The sequence below is a fragment of the Ylistrum balloti genome, unplaced genomic scaffold (genome assembly GCF_031769215.1).
Source record: "Ylistrum balloti isolate Yb309-2 unplaced genomic scaffold, AGI_CSIRO_Ybal_v1 Utg370450, whole genome shotgun sequence".
In the NCBI taxonomy this organism is placed as follows: domain Eukaryota; kingdom Metazoa; phylum Mollusca; class Bivalvia; order Pectinida; family Pectinidae; genus Ylistrum; species Ylistrum balloti.
Window position 1 is genome coordinate 781,004 of NW_026782299.1, and position 15,418 is coordinate 796,421.

Genomic DNA, 15,418 nt, shown 5'->3' on the forward strand with positions numbered 1-15,418 from the left:
ACTGTCATAACTTAATCAGTCAGATATAAACAGGCACCATCCTAGATCCTGTCCCATTACACTAAGGGCCCTAAAAACTACAGGTGCTGTTTTATGTGGAAACTTACACAAGTAGGTGCATCATGTGTATATTGTACTGCCTAATTCACACTAATGTACATGTTGTGCATGCTAATTCATCTATAGACATAGAAGTCCGGATCAGCTTGTAAACACATTGATATGAGGTTGTTATTATAAAGAGAATGCACCAATGTTACAGAGAACATCCCTTACTGATAACTGATCAACAAACCACTAAATATGTAAAAGGCTTTTACACACTGTAACTAAATGACGGACATCCCACTGCACTATACATCAAAACCAAACCGAAATGTATACCTGTGGAAAAGAGGCATATCATAAAAGTGATTCGAGCAATGTTGTGTCTGAATAAACCCACAATATAGAAGCATACCAGTATGTATGTAGCTGCTCTTAAAGCCGACAAACATTGGCCGTCCTACTCTATATTTATTCCAATGATTATTATATAATTACAGATCTGGAGTATCTCCTATCAAAAAAACACAGAAATTTCCATCTAGTACTGAATCTCCAGGCTACTTATGACTAATCAGGATGAACCTCCTATCAATATAGCATTACGATTATAGCCATTGATGTAAGGAGCAGTTTATTTTCCTCAATTAGCAATCATGCCATCAGTACTGTTCACCTATTAATCAGTAGATAAATCTTTTGTGCTAATGAACGAGGGGAGATTATTTCATCTTTCTTTACCCTAATACACTTCAATATCTAGTAATATAGTTTTAAGAAATCAACTTCCAACCAGAACATTGAAAACCAATAACATTGATCGGTAAATAGCATCACCATGTACAGGCTTTAAATAAGTCTTGTACAAGGCTGGCAGTTGTTTGTTACCCAGGATCAAATAAACAACAAAAGGATGAATCATTCCCGGTAAAATATACATTCTATAAAATATTTTACTTGGTATATCTATTTGGCCTTCAATTGTTCTTAGCAAGAACAAGAGGATTCTGAGGCCTACCCGTCATATGACCAACATCCAGTTGATTTAGCCAGTACTTTATGGGGTACCCATTTGAAATTAAAAAATACGAACATTATCTATTGTCTGAATTTTTATATGTTTCCAGTGTTTAATCTCATTGATTTTAAAAATGATCACCCTTTCCAAGTGAATGTTTCAGACTAAATTTGGTTGAAATCGAAAAATGCATTAAAGATGGGTAACATTTAATTGAAACCAAATTATAGCTAAAGTATATTTTTGGGGCCCTACCTCCCTGTTCTCAGTAAATTTTGTAGGATTTTGTAAGGCAAGTCCAGAGCACTAATTCCATAATTTTGATGAATCAAAAAATTAAGTGATACAATAGGTTTTCAAAATTTGAGTACCAAAGGAAAACATGACTTCAGAACTTAAATATCTGCATCCAAAAATCACTGCAATGTTCTCAGGGGTTACATCAACTTTACATGTGTACTTTACATCGTTGTAGTCCTCCCTGTTAAGGAGGGAGAATCCAGATTTTTGACCCCTAATTTCACAATTTTCAAAAGGTGAATTAGCTTAACTATTCACTCATGATTTCATTTGTACAAACAACACAAAAGATGTCATTTACACCGGTTATTTCTTTACTGGAGAGTATAGGCACACATTTCATTAATGATTTCATTTTTGATCACATAAAATCTCCCCAACGAAAATCTGAAAAAGTTGGAAAGTACGACTTAAGAAATTATCTCCTACCCCCAATGATGTTTCAGTCTAGATTTGGATGAAATCCTCTCACACATTTAGGAAAGAGCATTTGAAAGTAAAATTTTAGCTAACTTTCCATTTGGAGCCCTGCCTCCCCTTTCCCAATTGGTCAACTTCATTTATGTAAGAAACGATTGCCGTCCCCTAGTAATACTTCAGACTAAATTGGAAATCTACACATACATTAGGGAGGCTTTTTGAAAAAAAACTGAATTAGCATGGAATACAAGGACAGATGAAACATGATGGCAATCAGTCCTAAAGAACCTACATTGTTATATTTTGGAGGACATTGTTGTTTTTGGGAAGACATTGTTGCTTTTGGGAGGACATTGTTATTTTTGGGAAGACATTGTTATCTTTGGGAAGACATTGTTATCTTTGGGAAGACATTGTTGTTTTTGGGAAGACATTGTTATCTTTGGGAAGACATTGTTATCTTTGGGAAGACATTGTTATCTTTGGGAAGACATTGTTGTTTTTGGGAAGACATTGTTATCTTTGGGAAGACATTGTTGTTTTTGGGAAGACATTGTTATCTTTGGGAGGACATTGTTGCTTTTGGGAGGACATTGTCATCTTTGGGAGGACATTGTTACCTTTGAGCGCATGCAGCCAGCATCCTGTCAACATGTGTTCAATTCGTGCATAGCTCTCAAACTGGATCTCATCCCGCTCCTATAACAAACAAAGAGATCACCTTTCTGGTTAGGAAAAATAAAAATAAGAATTGGATATATATTTTATTTCTGTTCATAAAAAATAGTCATGTGATTAGTTACAATACATTTGCTGTATATACTGAGATTTTCCATTCATATTCACATTAGTAAACTGAATTGAGAGCAAATCTTTACAAGGAAGAGCCACTAATTAAAAACAGCACACTCCACCAAGCATGTGGGTTGCCCCAATCCTCATTTTTGTCCTAAGTTATGTATAGATGTTTTTCTTAATTTGTAAGCTTTCATAGACATATACATGCATGTCCATAAGTAAGATGTATTATCATGCAGTGGTACTGAGCACTCCCAAAGAAATTCAAAACTTAATGCATTTAACATGAACAACCCACTTACTATCTGATCAATAAATTTCTGAACTGTTGATTTTTCGAGTGTAAAATGAACTCTGATTCTTGCACTTTTTACATGTTTTTTTTTCATCCTTTGAATGTTATATATAGAAAATATAGAAAATTTAATACTGGTAGTTTACTGTTGAATATCACACATTTTACTGGTGAAACAAAAATAATGTGATGTAAAATATTTTACGGGACGTCAATGAATACTGTCTGTATAATGCATTTCAGAAAGCAGTAAAGAAATAGTGAAAAAAGCTACACAATAATGTCATGTGCATATTTATATCTATCAGGTGTTCAAATCTAAAACTTATCTAATGGCAAACATTTTACAACATTTATGGTTGTTTGCTAAGTCCAAAAAAATTGAAATTTTAAAATGAAGCAATTCTGGCAAATTGAAAGCATCCAGCAAAGGAATTTTGTCAAAACATCACCAGCAATAATCGCTGATGTTTGTCTGAAACACTGAAATGTGGAGAAATGTCTGCAGCCATACAGATATATTGATGGCCATGTATTACAGAGCTAACTGATAAACACTAAATGTTGAAACAGCCTAATTACCTATCCATCAGGAAAATCTAAAATCTGGGCTTAACTCAACTCTTTATTTCTACTATAATTTAAATTTACAGTGTAGCACAAATCTTAACTTCTTTGAAATGACCAATTAAATTGTTTTTTTCTGTGTTTAATTTGAAAAAGCAGACAAAATCCTGCCATCAAAGATAGACTACTGGATAAGAAAAGTGGCAATGAGACACTGATTGTACCAGAATAACCTTTCTACACCTATGATGTTACCTACTACTAGAGGTACCACAGCCTACAGGATACCCTTCCTAAACCTATAATAATACCTACTACTGGAGGCATCACAGCCTACAGGATACCCTTCCTAAACCTAAAATAATACCTACTGCTAGAGGTATCACAGTCTACAGGATACCCTTCCTAAACCTACAATGATACCTACTACTGGAGGCATCACAGCCTACAGGATACCCTTCCTAAACCTATAATGATACCTACTACTAGAGGTACCACAGCCTACAGGATACCCTTCCTCTACCTATAATAATACCTACTACTGGAGGCATCACAGCCTACAGGATACCCTTCCTAAACCTAAAATAATACCTACTACTGGAGGCATCACAGCCTACAGGATACCCTTCCTAAACCTAAAATAATACCTACTGCTAGAGGTATCACAGCCTACAGGATACCCTTCCTCTACCTATAATTATACCTACTACTAAAGGTATCACAGCCTACAGGATACCCTTCCTAAACCTAAAATAATACCTACTGCTAGAGGTATCACAGTCTACAGGATACCCTTCCTAAACCTACAATGATACCTACTACTGGAGGCATCACAGCCTACAGGATACCCTTCCTAAACCTATAATGATACCTACTACTAGAGGTACCACAGCCTACAGGATACCCTTCCTCTACCTATAATAATACCTACTACTGGAGGCATCACAGCCTACAGGATACCCTTCCTAAACCTAAAATAATACCTACTACTGGAGGCATCACAGCCTACAGGATACCCTTCCTAAACCTAAAATAATACCTACTGCTAGAGGTATCACAGCCTACAGGATACCCTTCCTCTACCTATAATTATACCTACTACTAAAGGTATCACAGCCTACAGGATACCCTTCCTAAACCTAAAATAATACCTACTACTAGAGGTATCACAGTCTACAGGATACCCTTCCTAAACCTAAAATAATACCTACTACTAGAGGTACCACAGCCTACAGGATACCCTTCCTTAACCTATATGATGCTCACTCTAGAAGGGTATCTCATCCTAAAGGATACCCTTCCTTAACCTATATGATGCTCACTCTAGAAGGGTATCTCATCCTAAAGGATACCCTTCCTTAACCTATATGATGCTCACTCTAGAAGGTTATCTCATCCTAAAGGATACCCTTCCTTAACCTATATGATGCTCACTCTAGAAGGTTATCTCATCCTAAAGGATACCCTTCCTTAACCTATATGATGCTCACTCTAGAAGGTTATCTCATCCTAAAGGATACCCTTCCTTAACCTATATGATGCTCACTCTAGAAGGTTATCTCATCCTAAAGGATACCCTTCCTTAACCTATATGATGCTCACTCTAGAAGGTTATCTCATCCTAAAGGATACCCTTCCTTAACCTATATGATGCTCACTCTAGAAGGTTATCTCATCCTAAAGGATACCCTTCCTTAACCTATATGATGCTCACTCTAGAAGGGTATCTCATCCTAAAGGACACCCTTCCTTAACCTATATGATGCTCACTCTAGAAGGGTATCTCATCCTAAAGGATACCCTTCCTTAACCTATATGATGCTCACTCTAGAGGGGTATCTCATACTAGTGAATATTTTAAAATAAGTACTACAGACTGTGAGAAATGGAAGTTAACAGTTTATATAAATATAATGTATATTAACATACTATATCTCAATGTCACCACATGTTGGCAAACAACTTATATACACTCTCCACTAGAGAAAACTTCCTTATTATTAACTCTTTATTCATCAAGCTTGTATCAAAACAGTTTCCAAAGCAACCAGTTATCGTTAGGTAGCTGGCATTCAAACAAAATATGCCTGAAATACAGGAAAATCTGAAGAATGAAAGTTAAACATGAAGGATTGGTTTTATAGTGCCATAATGCTCATTTAATGGTTTTGACTATTGAACAGCTTTGTTTGAACGCTGTACAGAGCAGCAGATGTTGTAAGTATGTATTATGTTTCAGATAGAATCATAAAGATACCGGAAACTGCCAAAACCGTTATTGATGGGGTATTATCTTCAACAATTTATAAATAACTTGGTATTGTATGTGAGGTACAGAAATAGATTACAGAACTGTAAAGGATGCGTTCCACAAGTATCGCAGGTAAAATGAAGAATCTGCAATATATGTATGACCTTGACCGATTCTATTTATATAAATGTGTTTTTTCAAGATAGAAGCAAAATTCAATTTTGAATTGAAATGAATTATAATTGCAACATGATGTTAAATGAAATCTGTGCATACCTTAAGTACCGAGTGGAGTCTAAATACTGTACGGGGATCGCTAGCATCATTAACCAATGACACGTCCATCTTGGAGTCTATACACAGGTACTGTCTTGTCAACAAATGTCGTAAGCGGATTTGTTGTTCCCATCGTATTACATCCCCTGTAAAAAAGACAGTTTTTAATGCATACACAATATTGTTACTTTCATAAGGATCTGAAAAAGCTCAGTGGGGATTCCTTACCAAATATCTCAGACTGAAAATCTGTCAAACTGCAATACAGTACGACACAGAGAAACATCAAACCTACAGGCAGTTCATCAAATAACTCTAGATTGTGTATTTGTTTAATCTGCGATATCTATTATTTAATAATGTCCTCAAGTCAGTCACATCATTGCTGGCCTCTTCGTAACTCACAAGTTGAATTTGATTGTAGTGATTTTAACAGTACATCAAGGTCATTCCTATAAAGAGGCTTGATATCTCCACATCCCAGCACAGTCTGATCTTTGGTCTTTTGGTTATTGGTAAGCTGTCATTTAAAATTTTAACGCATTTATTCCTTGTTACATTGAAAACAGATCGAGGTCTTTCATTTGAACATACTTGGTGGCCATACATCCTGGATGTTTTGGGCTAATATCAGGGCATTTACTGTACCCGAGTCTCTTGAGGTCAAATCAATTTTCTGAATTTAAGAATAAATTGCCCACCACTAATAATGTTTCAGACAATAGTTTAACAAAATCCATTCCAGCATTCAGGAACAGTAGTATCATTTAACCTACTTTCCATAGTTTCAAGTTCTGATATACCCATTGATTTGTCTGAAATCAGTCCTTAATCTTTTCATCTAGATAGTCAGCTTGCAGAACCTGATAGTCTGAAACCCTTCTCCTGCAGGATTCAACACTTCATAAAGTTGAATGGTTTCAAAGTAGTTAATTTGTACATTTAAAATTTTGGCTCATGGATAGTCTTTCTCCTCAGCAAGCCAACAACATTACTCTACAGCATTGTGGTCATTAGATTACCCCATCAGAAAGGTTTTAATTCAAATTAATAAAGTTGAATTATTGTTAAAATTGGTCTTGTCATTCAAGCACTTTAAAGTTAATCTCTGGACATGAAATTTTACAAAGGGCAATAACTCTGTTAAAGAGCGCTTAAGGGTCCTGAATTTGGTACACTGCATATCACCTTAGTAAAAACAATGTATACACAACATTTCATGATCTTTGCCTAATTGGGGGCAAAGTCATTGTCTGGACACAAAAGGACAGATAAGCGGAAATGTGGCAACCACATGCTCCCTCAAAAAATTTGCAGGAAGCACAAAAAAGTTCAATGAACTCGAAGGCTAAAGATCAAACTGGTAAAGATAGGACGTCTTATGTCAATATACACATGTAAACAATATAAACTGGATTTTTTCATGCAAAATTAGTTCTTTGAATGCAGATTTGCCCTGATTTGTAACAGTAGATATTGATAGTGTACAACAAGAGGAAATGATGACCTTGGTTATACAACCAGAACTAACTTTGATGGCCTTGTTTATATACCCAGAACTAACAGTAATTCAGTAGGTATCACATACACCTTCAAAGACATCCATTACTTTTGGAGCTATCCCATCCCAGTAATAAGTCACAGGCCACAAAATACTCATTACCATGATCAGTGTGTTTTACCTTGTAACTTTTACCACCTGACGACTCCGTCAACTGTTTGATGTGTGGCACACTAACTGTCACAGTCATTTATTACACATACCTAGTAGTTTTTATAATGATTACTTTGTTATCAATACTCTAATCTTCCCTTCATAAATATAACCAGCATTGACTCCCCCTATCCTACCATAAATCTCCAAGGATTGCTGCATCAGCCCCAGTTATCTATCAATACGTCACAGGGCTGTGTACCAACAAAAAGAAAGCAAGACAAGTACATGGAGAAGAAAATAAGAAAGAAGTGGTGAATAAATGGATGTAGGGAAACCTGAGGAGAATTTACACAGATAGTGAAATACTGAAACAAGAATAAAATTAATGGAGAGGTGATGGGGCTCTGTAACAATGACATGGGGTCAACCCGAAAGACTGAGGTTTATAGACATGAAACACAAGAAGAAACCCAAGTGAAGAAGACATGGGGACAAGAAGATAAAATGGGGGGAAAAATGATAACAGAGATAAAAGGAAATGACAAAAGAAGGGATGAAGAGAGGAAAAAGAAGGGAAAACACAAAGAACAGGGGACAAATGGATACTGAAGGGACAAAAATATAGAATGGGGACAAACTGATGCTGAAGGGACAAAGAAATAGAACAGGGGACAAACTGATACAAGCATGGACAAACTGATACTGAAGGGACAAAGAAATAGAACAGGGAACAAACTGATACTGAAGGGACAAAGAAATAGAACAGGGAACAAATTGATATAAGCATGGACAAACTGATACTGAAGGGACAAAGAAATAGAATAGGGGACAAACTGATACAAGCATGGACAAACTGATACTGAAGGGACAAAGAAATAGAACGGGACAAACTGATAAAAGCATGGACAAACTGATACTGAAGGGACAAAGAAATAGAACAGGGAACAAATTGATATAAGCATGGACAAACTTATACTGAAGGGACAAAGAAATAGAACGGGACAAACTGATAAAAGCATGGACAAACTGATACTGAAGGGACAAAGAAATAGAACAGGGGACAAACTGATACTGAAGGAACAAAGAAATAGAACAGGGGACAAACTGATACAAGCATGGACAAACTGATACTGAAGGGACAAAGAAATAGAACAGGGGACAAACTGATACAAGATGGATTAAAGGAATAGAACAGGGGACAAACTGATACAAGAAGGGTCAAAGGAATAGAACAGGGGACAAACTAATTGAACAGGCTACAAAAAGATGCACGATGGGACAAAGAAAAAGAATAGGGGACAAACTGATACTGAAGGAACAAAGAAATAGAACAGGGGACAAACTGATACAAGCATGGACAAACTGATACTGAAGGGACAAAGAAATAGAACGGGACAAACTGATAAAAGCATGGACAAACTGATACTGAAAGGACAAAGAAATAGAACAGGGGACAAACTGATACAAGCATGGACAAACTGATACTGAAGGAACAAAGAAATAGAACAGGGGACAAACCGATACAAGCATGGACAAACCGATACTGAAAGGACAAAGAAATAGAACAGGGGACAAACTGATACTGAAGGAACAAAGAAATAGAACAGGGGACAAACTGATACAAGCATGGACAAACTGATACTGAAGGGACAAAGAAATAGAACAGGGGACAAACTGATACAAGATGGATTAAAGGAATAGAACAGGGGACAAACTGATACAAGAAGGGTCAAAGGAATAGAACAGGGGACAAACTAATTGAACAGGCTACAAAAAGATGCACGATGGGACAAAGAAAAAGAATAGGGGACAAACTGATAAAAGATGGGTCAAAGAAATAGAACAGGGGACAAACTGATATAAGAGGAGACAAAGAGATAGAAGCTGGAAAAAATAGATATAGGAAGGGGCAAAAAAAATCAAGAGAAAAGAAGAAAGATAGACAAAAAAGAGACATGAAGGAAAAGGACACACAGGGGAAAGAAAGGACAAATAAGTATGTAATCAAAGAAGAAATAAAGAAAGAAGAAAAAAAAACAATATGAATTAGACTGAAAATAAGGGACAAATACAGAGACAAACAAAAAAATAAATGTTTATATTCAAAACCATGGCATATAAATTCTTCAAAATTGATTGGGATAGTGGAAATCTACTTTCAATCTTGTTTCAGAGTCACTAACAGTATATATGATGTATTTAATATTTTATTCTTTTGATTAACAAGCTGATAATGTAATCGACTGATCAATAACACAGTGGAACTTGTCACTTGCTTTTATTTGTTTACACTAAGTTATATCTTGTCATCTAACAAATCTATACCACCAATTATCAGATAGAATCGTATGTACACAAACCAACATTTCCTACATACTCAGAGATATCTATACTTGTTACCATTACCAGTAATTACTATAAACATCAAACAGCTCACACTGATGGCCAAACCAGCTTTACTACAAATATTTTATATATCAATTTTGGGTTTATCTGGGTCACTCCCAGTATAAACATCTGATCTGTGTGAATCAATCCTGTATAAATATAAGGTCATGATATATCAATCTTGTTAATTAAGGGTTACAAAAATAATTGAATCACATTATACTCTATGTTACTGATAGTGACCTTGTGATATTGACCTTGTTTATCTGTAAATCCCATCCTGACCTTGTTGAAATGTCAATCCCACATTGAAACTGCTTATATGTCAACTCCATATTGACCTTGTTTGTCAACTTCATATTGACCTTGTTTGTATGTCAATTCCTTATTGACCCTGTTTATATGTCAACTCCATATTGACTTTGTTTGTCAACTCCGTATTGATCTTGTTTGTATGTCAATTCCATATTGACCTTGTTTATATGTCAACTCCATATTGACCTTGTTTAAATGTCAACTCCATATTGACCTTGTTTGTCAACTCCATATTGACCTGTTTGTATGTCAACTCCATATTGACCTTGTTTATATGTCAACTCCATAGTGACCTTGTTTATATGTCAACTCCATATTGACCCTGTTTGTATGTCAACTCCATATTGACCCTGTTTGTATGTCAACTTCATAGTGACCTTGTTTATATGTCAACTCCATGTTGACCCTGTTTGTATGTCAACTCCATATTGACCCTGCTTGTATGTCAACTTCATAGTGACCTTGTTTATATGTCAACTCCGTATTGACCTTGTTTGTATGTCAACTCCATAGTGACCCTGTTTGTATGTCAACTCCATATTGACCTTGTTTGTATGTCAACTCCATAGTGACCTTGTTTACTTGTCAAATCCATTGCTCTTTTTATAACAACTACATAAGAAAATCAGCCTTTCGTCTTAAGTGACATGTACAGAAACAGCCTGTTGCAGACAAATGATTTGATGTCTGACATGCTGAAGAACATTGATGCAAGATGTAGAGACAAACAGAACCATCAGTATAATTTATATCATTAATCAGATGTATCCATAAAACAAAGATCCAACCAACAACAACCCTATCTTTTTTCATTATTCATTTGAAATATTAACTGTTATATATCTTAACATGTGAACAGACCAAAGCATATGTCGGAGATTCCTTGACCCAGAAGGCCTTTGCATATTAGGCTTTGATCTAAATACCAACAAGTACACAGATTCATGTAGCCATATTTTTCTCTGACTCTGGAATTATCCTCTCTGTGCCCATAAACCAAACTGGGTTTACTGCAGTTACCTTAAGGTATTTGGAAAGAAGAGTTAGAACATAAAATAGAAAATACTGTCCTTCTGATCCTCCTAATAAAGTGAAGAGTAAGGCATCTATCAGACATGAAGTTGAAATGTTGGATATATTTATTGGAATTGATCTCCCTGTACAATTAAAGAGCCTTCTAGATGTTCATCATCTAAAGAAGTGGAGATAAATAATTTGTTAACCGAAAGAAATTCCATAAAAATTAATGTTTTATCAAAAATGTCCAGTTTATAATACAAGGTAACAAATTGTATATAGTTAATTATAAGACACATTAATCAAAAACATCAACATCAGAAAAATGTAACTACAAAGGTTTTTAAAAAACTTTTAATTTTACAAGTAGAACAGGCTATGACATTGTCTCTGAGGATGTATAATTGATGTAGAAGACACTATGACATGGTCTCTGAGGATGTATAATTGATGTAGAAGACACTATGACATTGTCTCTGAGGATATATTATTGATGTAGAAGACACTATGACATTGTCTCTGAGGATGTATTGTTGATGTAAAAGACAATATGACATTGTCTCGGGGTATGTATTATTGATGTAGAAGACATTATGACATGGTCTCTGAGGATGTAGTATTGATGTAGAAGACACTATGACATTGTCTCTGAGGATATATTATTGATGTAGAAGACAGTGTAACATTGTCTCTGAGGATGTATTATTGATGTAGAAGACACTATGACATGGTCTCTGAGGATATATTATTGATGTAGAAGACACTATGACATGGTCTCTGAGGATGTATTGTTGATGTAGAAGACACGATGACATGGTCTCTGAGGATGTAGTATTGATGTAGAAGACACTATGACATGGTCTCTGAGGATAGTAAAGTATACAGCTATATCAGATATATGCATAAGACACAACACAAGTACAGTCTCCATTTGAATATGAAATATATGAAGGTTGGAGAGAAACAAATATCCCAAAACTCATTCTACATTTCTATATTGTTTACCTTACCTAAGGATCAGTCTTGTGTGAAATGACAATATTGGAATTTTGATAAATCACAATGAAATTCAATTAAGCAGTCGAGTGCAGATTGGTGATTTGGCAAAACTCAAACACAGATCAGCAGCGATGAAATCTGCCTCATATTCAAAACAGCAGAAATTTATAATTGAAAGTTACATAGATATGACCAGTGATGTATGAAGATACCAGTCCCAGGTAGGAAGAGTCTGCCCTAGTCTGGTCTGTTTCAGTGATATCAGACACTGACAGCATCTCAGTGCCAGTTCCAAACCACAGCCAAATGGTTTTTTAACAACAGCTGTGTTTTTAATATTGATCACCATTACGATTTACATGTAGAAAGAAACATATAGCAGGGAGAAATATGGCATAATTATACTTTTGGCAGAGGGGAATATAGATTATACATCAACCCTGAAGACTGTTGTGACATTGAGTACTGTTCATCATCCTATGCTTTATAAATAACCATACCAAGTAGAGCTGGAAACATTTATTTTTGTCTTGAAATTGAAAATGGATATATATGACTTTTTCATGATAGTCTTAATAATAATAAGGATATATGGCAACATTTGTCATGCCACCAAGATGTTACAAAGAAAAGCCTGATGCCTCAGAGTCATACTGACTGTATTTTGAAATACTGACCCAGTAGGTAAAACTCTCATCAAATCCTGATGGGAATTTTCAAAAATATTACAAAAGTTAGTTATTTTCAAAAAGATTTCTGATTTTGAGGTGTTGTAGTGTATATTTGCATGCAGAATACCACTACACGCTATTGTACACCAAAAAAGTGTGTTATGTTTCAATTAATCACATCATCAATGGCATTTGCACTCAACAAATTTCACACAATGAAAAATTTTAGTTAAAAGTAACAATTAACTGTTATCATTCTAGTTAGATAAGCTAAGAATTGTCCACATAGCTGCCTACAGTCATGTCCTATTATTGCTTGATAAGGAACAAGACAGTGGCAGCTTGTAACTAATTTTTGTTACTGTTTTAAAAGTAGTAAAGCTAGCAGATATAACTGTTTCTGTATAAGACAATCACATAGAGGCAATCTGACAAGTAATTTGAAAACATCATCCAGACATGAAATTCAAGTTAATGATTGGAGTATAGCAGCCAAGTTTCATTAAAAAAAAATAAAATACAGTTATTTGTTCTAATCAGATCACCTAGCTACAAATCTTTACAAACGAGGCAGATGCTGACAGACACAGCATCCCCATTAATGTTTTCCCTATGTGCTGCCTGTGAAGAGAACATAAAAATATGGAAATAGTTTAATTTAATTATCTAGAAAATATATTAGTATTTATCTCATGATTTATTCACGAACAGCATCTGTAAATGAATGAAATATCCAACATTCCTGGTTTTAATTACCAGATAAAAAACTCGGGACTTTAACATCAAACTTTCATCAGACTTCTTCTGCATTATCTTAAATCTCTTTGACAAATCTTCACCAGAGACTAACTGTACAAGTCCAGACATATTTATATGTCTTTTTTTTATTGCTGCTGACCATAAACAACTTTATAGAATCTTTTCAAATAACCTCAGAGTTACAGATAAAAGGTAAGATTTTACTGAAAATCTAAACAAGAGGGAGTTTAAGTGACAGCATTCTTTGTTAGCAGAATTTAAAGTTATCTGATAAAAAATGTTTATATACATTGAAAAAAATTTATATAAACCAATGGTATATTGATATGCTGATGTTCAAGTCTGGCAAAGAGAGATACTGTTGTCTTCAAACTTATACATTATATAAATATTTACCACTGCTTCTGTACAGAAGGAGGGAAGGGCAGGTAGGATACTAAGATAGGAAACACAAGCTAAAGATCTAACACAATGATAAGTGATTAGTCAGGGATGGTACTGTAACTATAAACTCTGATCTATATAGTGTGTGCATTTTCTAATGTCTAATATTCACTGATTTACCAGCACAGTCTGGGACTACAATATGCTTGTAATAAGTCTTAATTGCATTCCATAATGCAAGAAAATTAACTCAATTCTTAGCAGCTTTTCTTAGCATCAATTAGCATTATCCAACATCAAGGCATTAAATAATGAAATCTTCCAGATATTTCAAAAATGTGCTGACACTGTGAAAGGGAAGCTTTTAAGTGCTGAAAGGCAGCTGAAATTGTAAAATCATCCAGTTAAATGTCTGGTATGGGTGATTTGATTTTAATCTTTGTTGTCATATTTTTCGGTTCTTCCACCAAGGTGAATGAACAGCCTTGTATTGTGGGTGTTAGAGTGTAGGTAAATAGGATATACTTATATGGATCACAACTGTCGTAGTGGCGTAATCATTAATGAGGTGTTTGCTGTGGAATGTGTGATAATCATCCTTAACTCATAAAACATCAATAACAGTGCAAAGTTAGAGAGTACAGGTGATCGTACTAGGTAATACACAAAATCTACTCTACCTAAACAAATCACAGCACCTCAGTCCTATCTGTAGTACTTCTACCTAAACAAATCACAACACCTCAGTCCTATCTGTAGTACTTCTACCTAAACAAATCACAACACCTCAGTCCTATCTGTAGTACTTCTACCTAAACAAATCATGGCACCTCAGTCCTATCTGTAGTACTTCTACCTAAACAAATCACAGCACCTCAGTCCTACCTCTAGTACTTCTACCTAAACAAATCACAGCACCTCAGTCCTATCTGTAGTACTTCTACCTAAACAAATCATGGCACCTCAGTCCTACCTCTAGTACTTCTACATAAACAAATCACAGCACCTCAGTCCTACCTCTAGTACATCTACCTAAACAAATCACAGCACCTCAGTCCTATCTGTAGTACTTCTACCTAAACAAATCATGGCACCTCAATCCTATCTGTAGTACTTCTACCTAAACAAATCACAGCACCTCAGTCCTATCTGTAGTACTTCTACCTAAACAAATCACAGCACTTCAGTCCTATCTGTAGTACTTCTACCTAAACAAATCACAACACCTCAGTCCTATCTGTAGTACTTCTACCTAAAC

General features: G+C 35.2%; 1 protein-coding gene across 1 annotated transcript in view; it reads right to left on the reverse strand.

The window, feature by feature from the left end:
• Positions 1–15,418, reverse strand: part of LOC132555029 (inositol 1,4,5-trisphosphate receptor type 1-like) — a 148,139-nt gene that overhangs the window by 65,116 nt on the left and 67,605 nt on the right. The window contains exons 12-13 of the mRNA XM_060219366.1: positions 5,971–6,116; positions 2,404–2,482 (exon numbers count right to left, since the gene is read on the reverse strand). Coding sequence (XP_060075349.1) covers positions 2,404–2,482; positions 5,971–6,116 — 225 coding nt within the window. The remainder of the gene's footprint in view (positions 1–2,403; positions 2,483–5,970; positions 6,117–15,418) is intronic.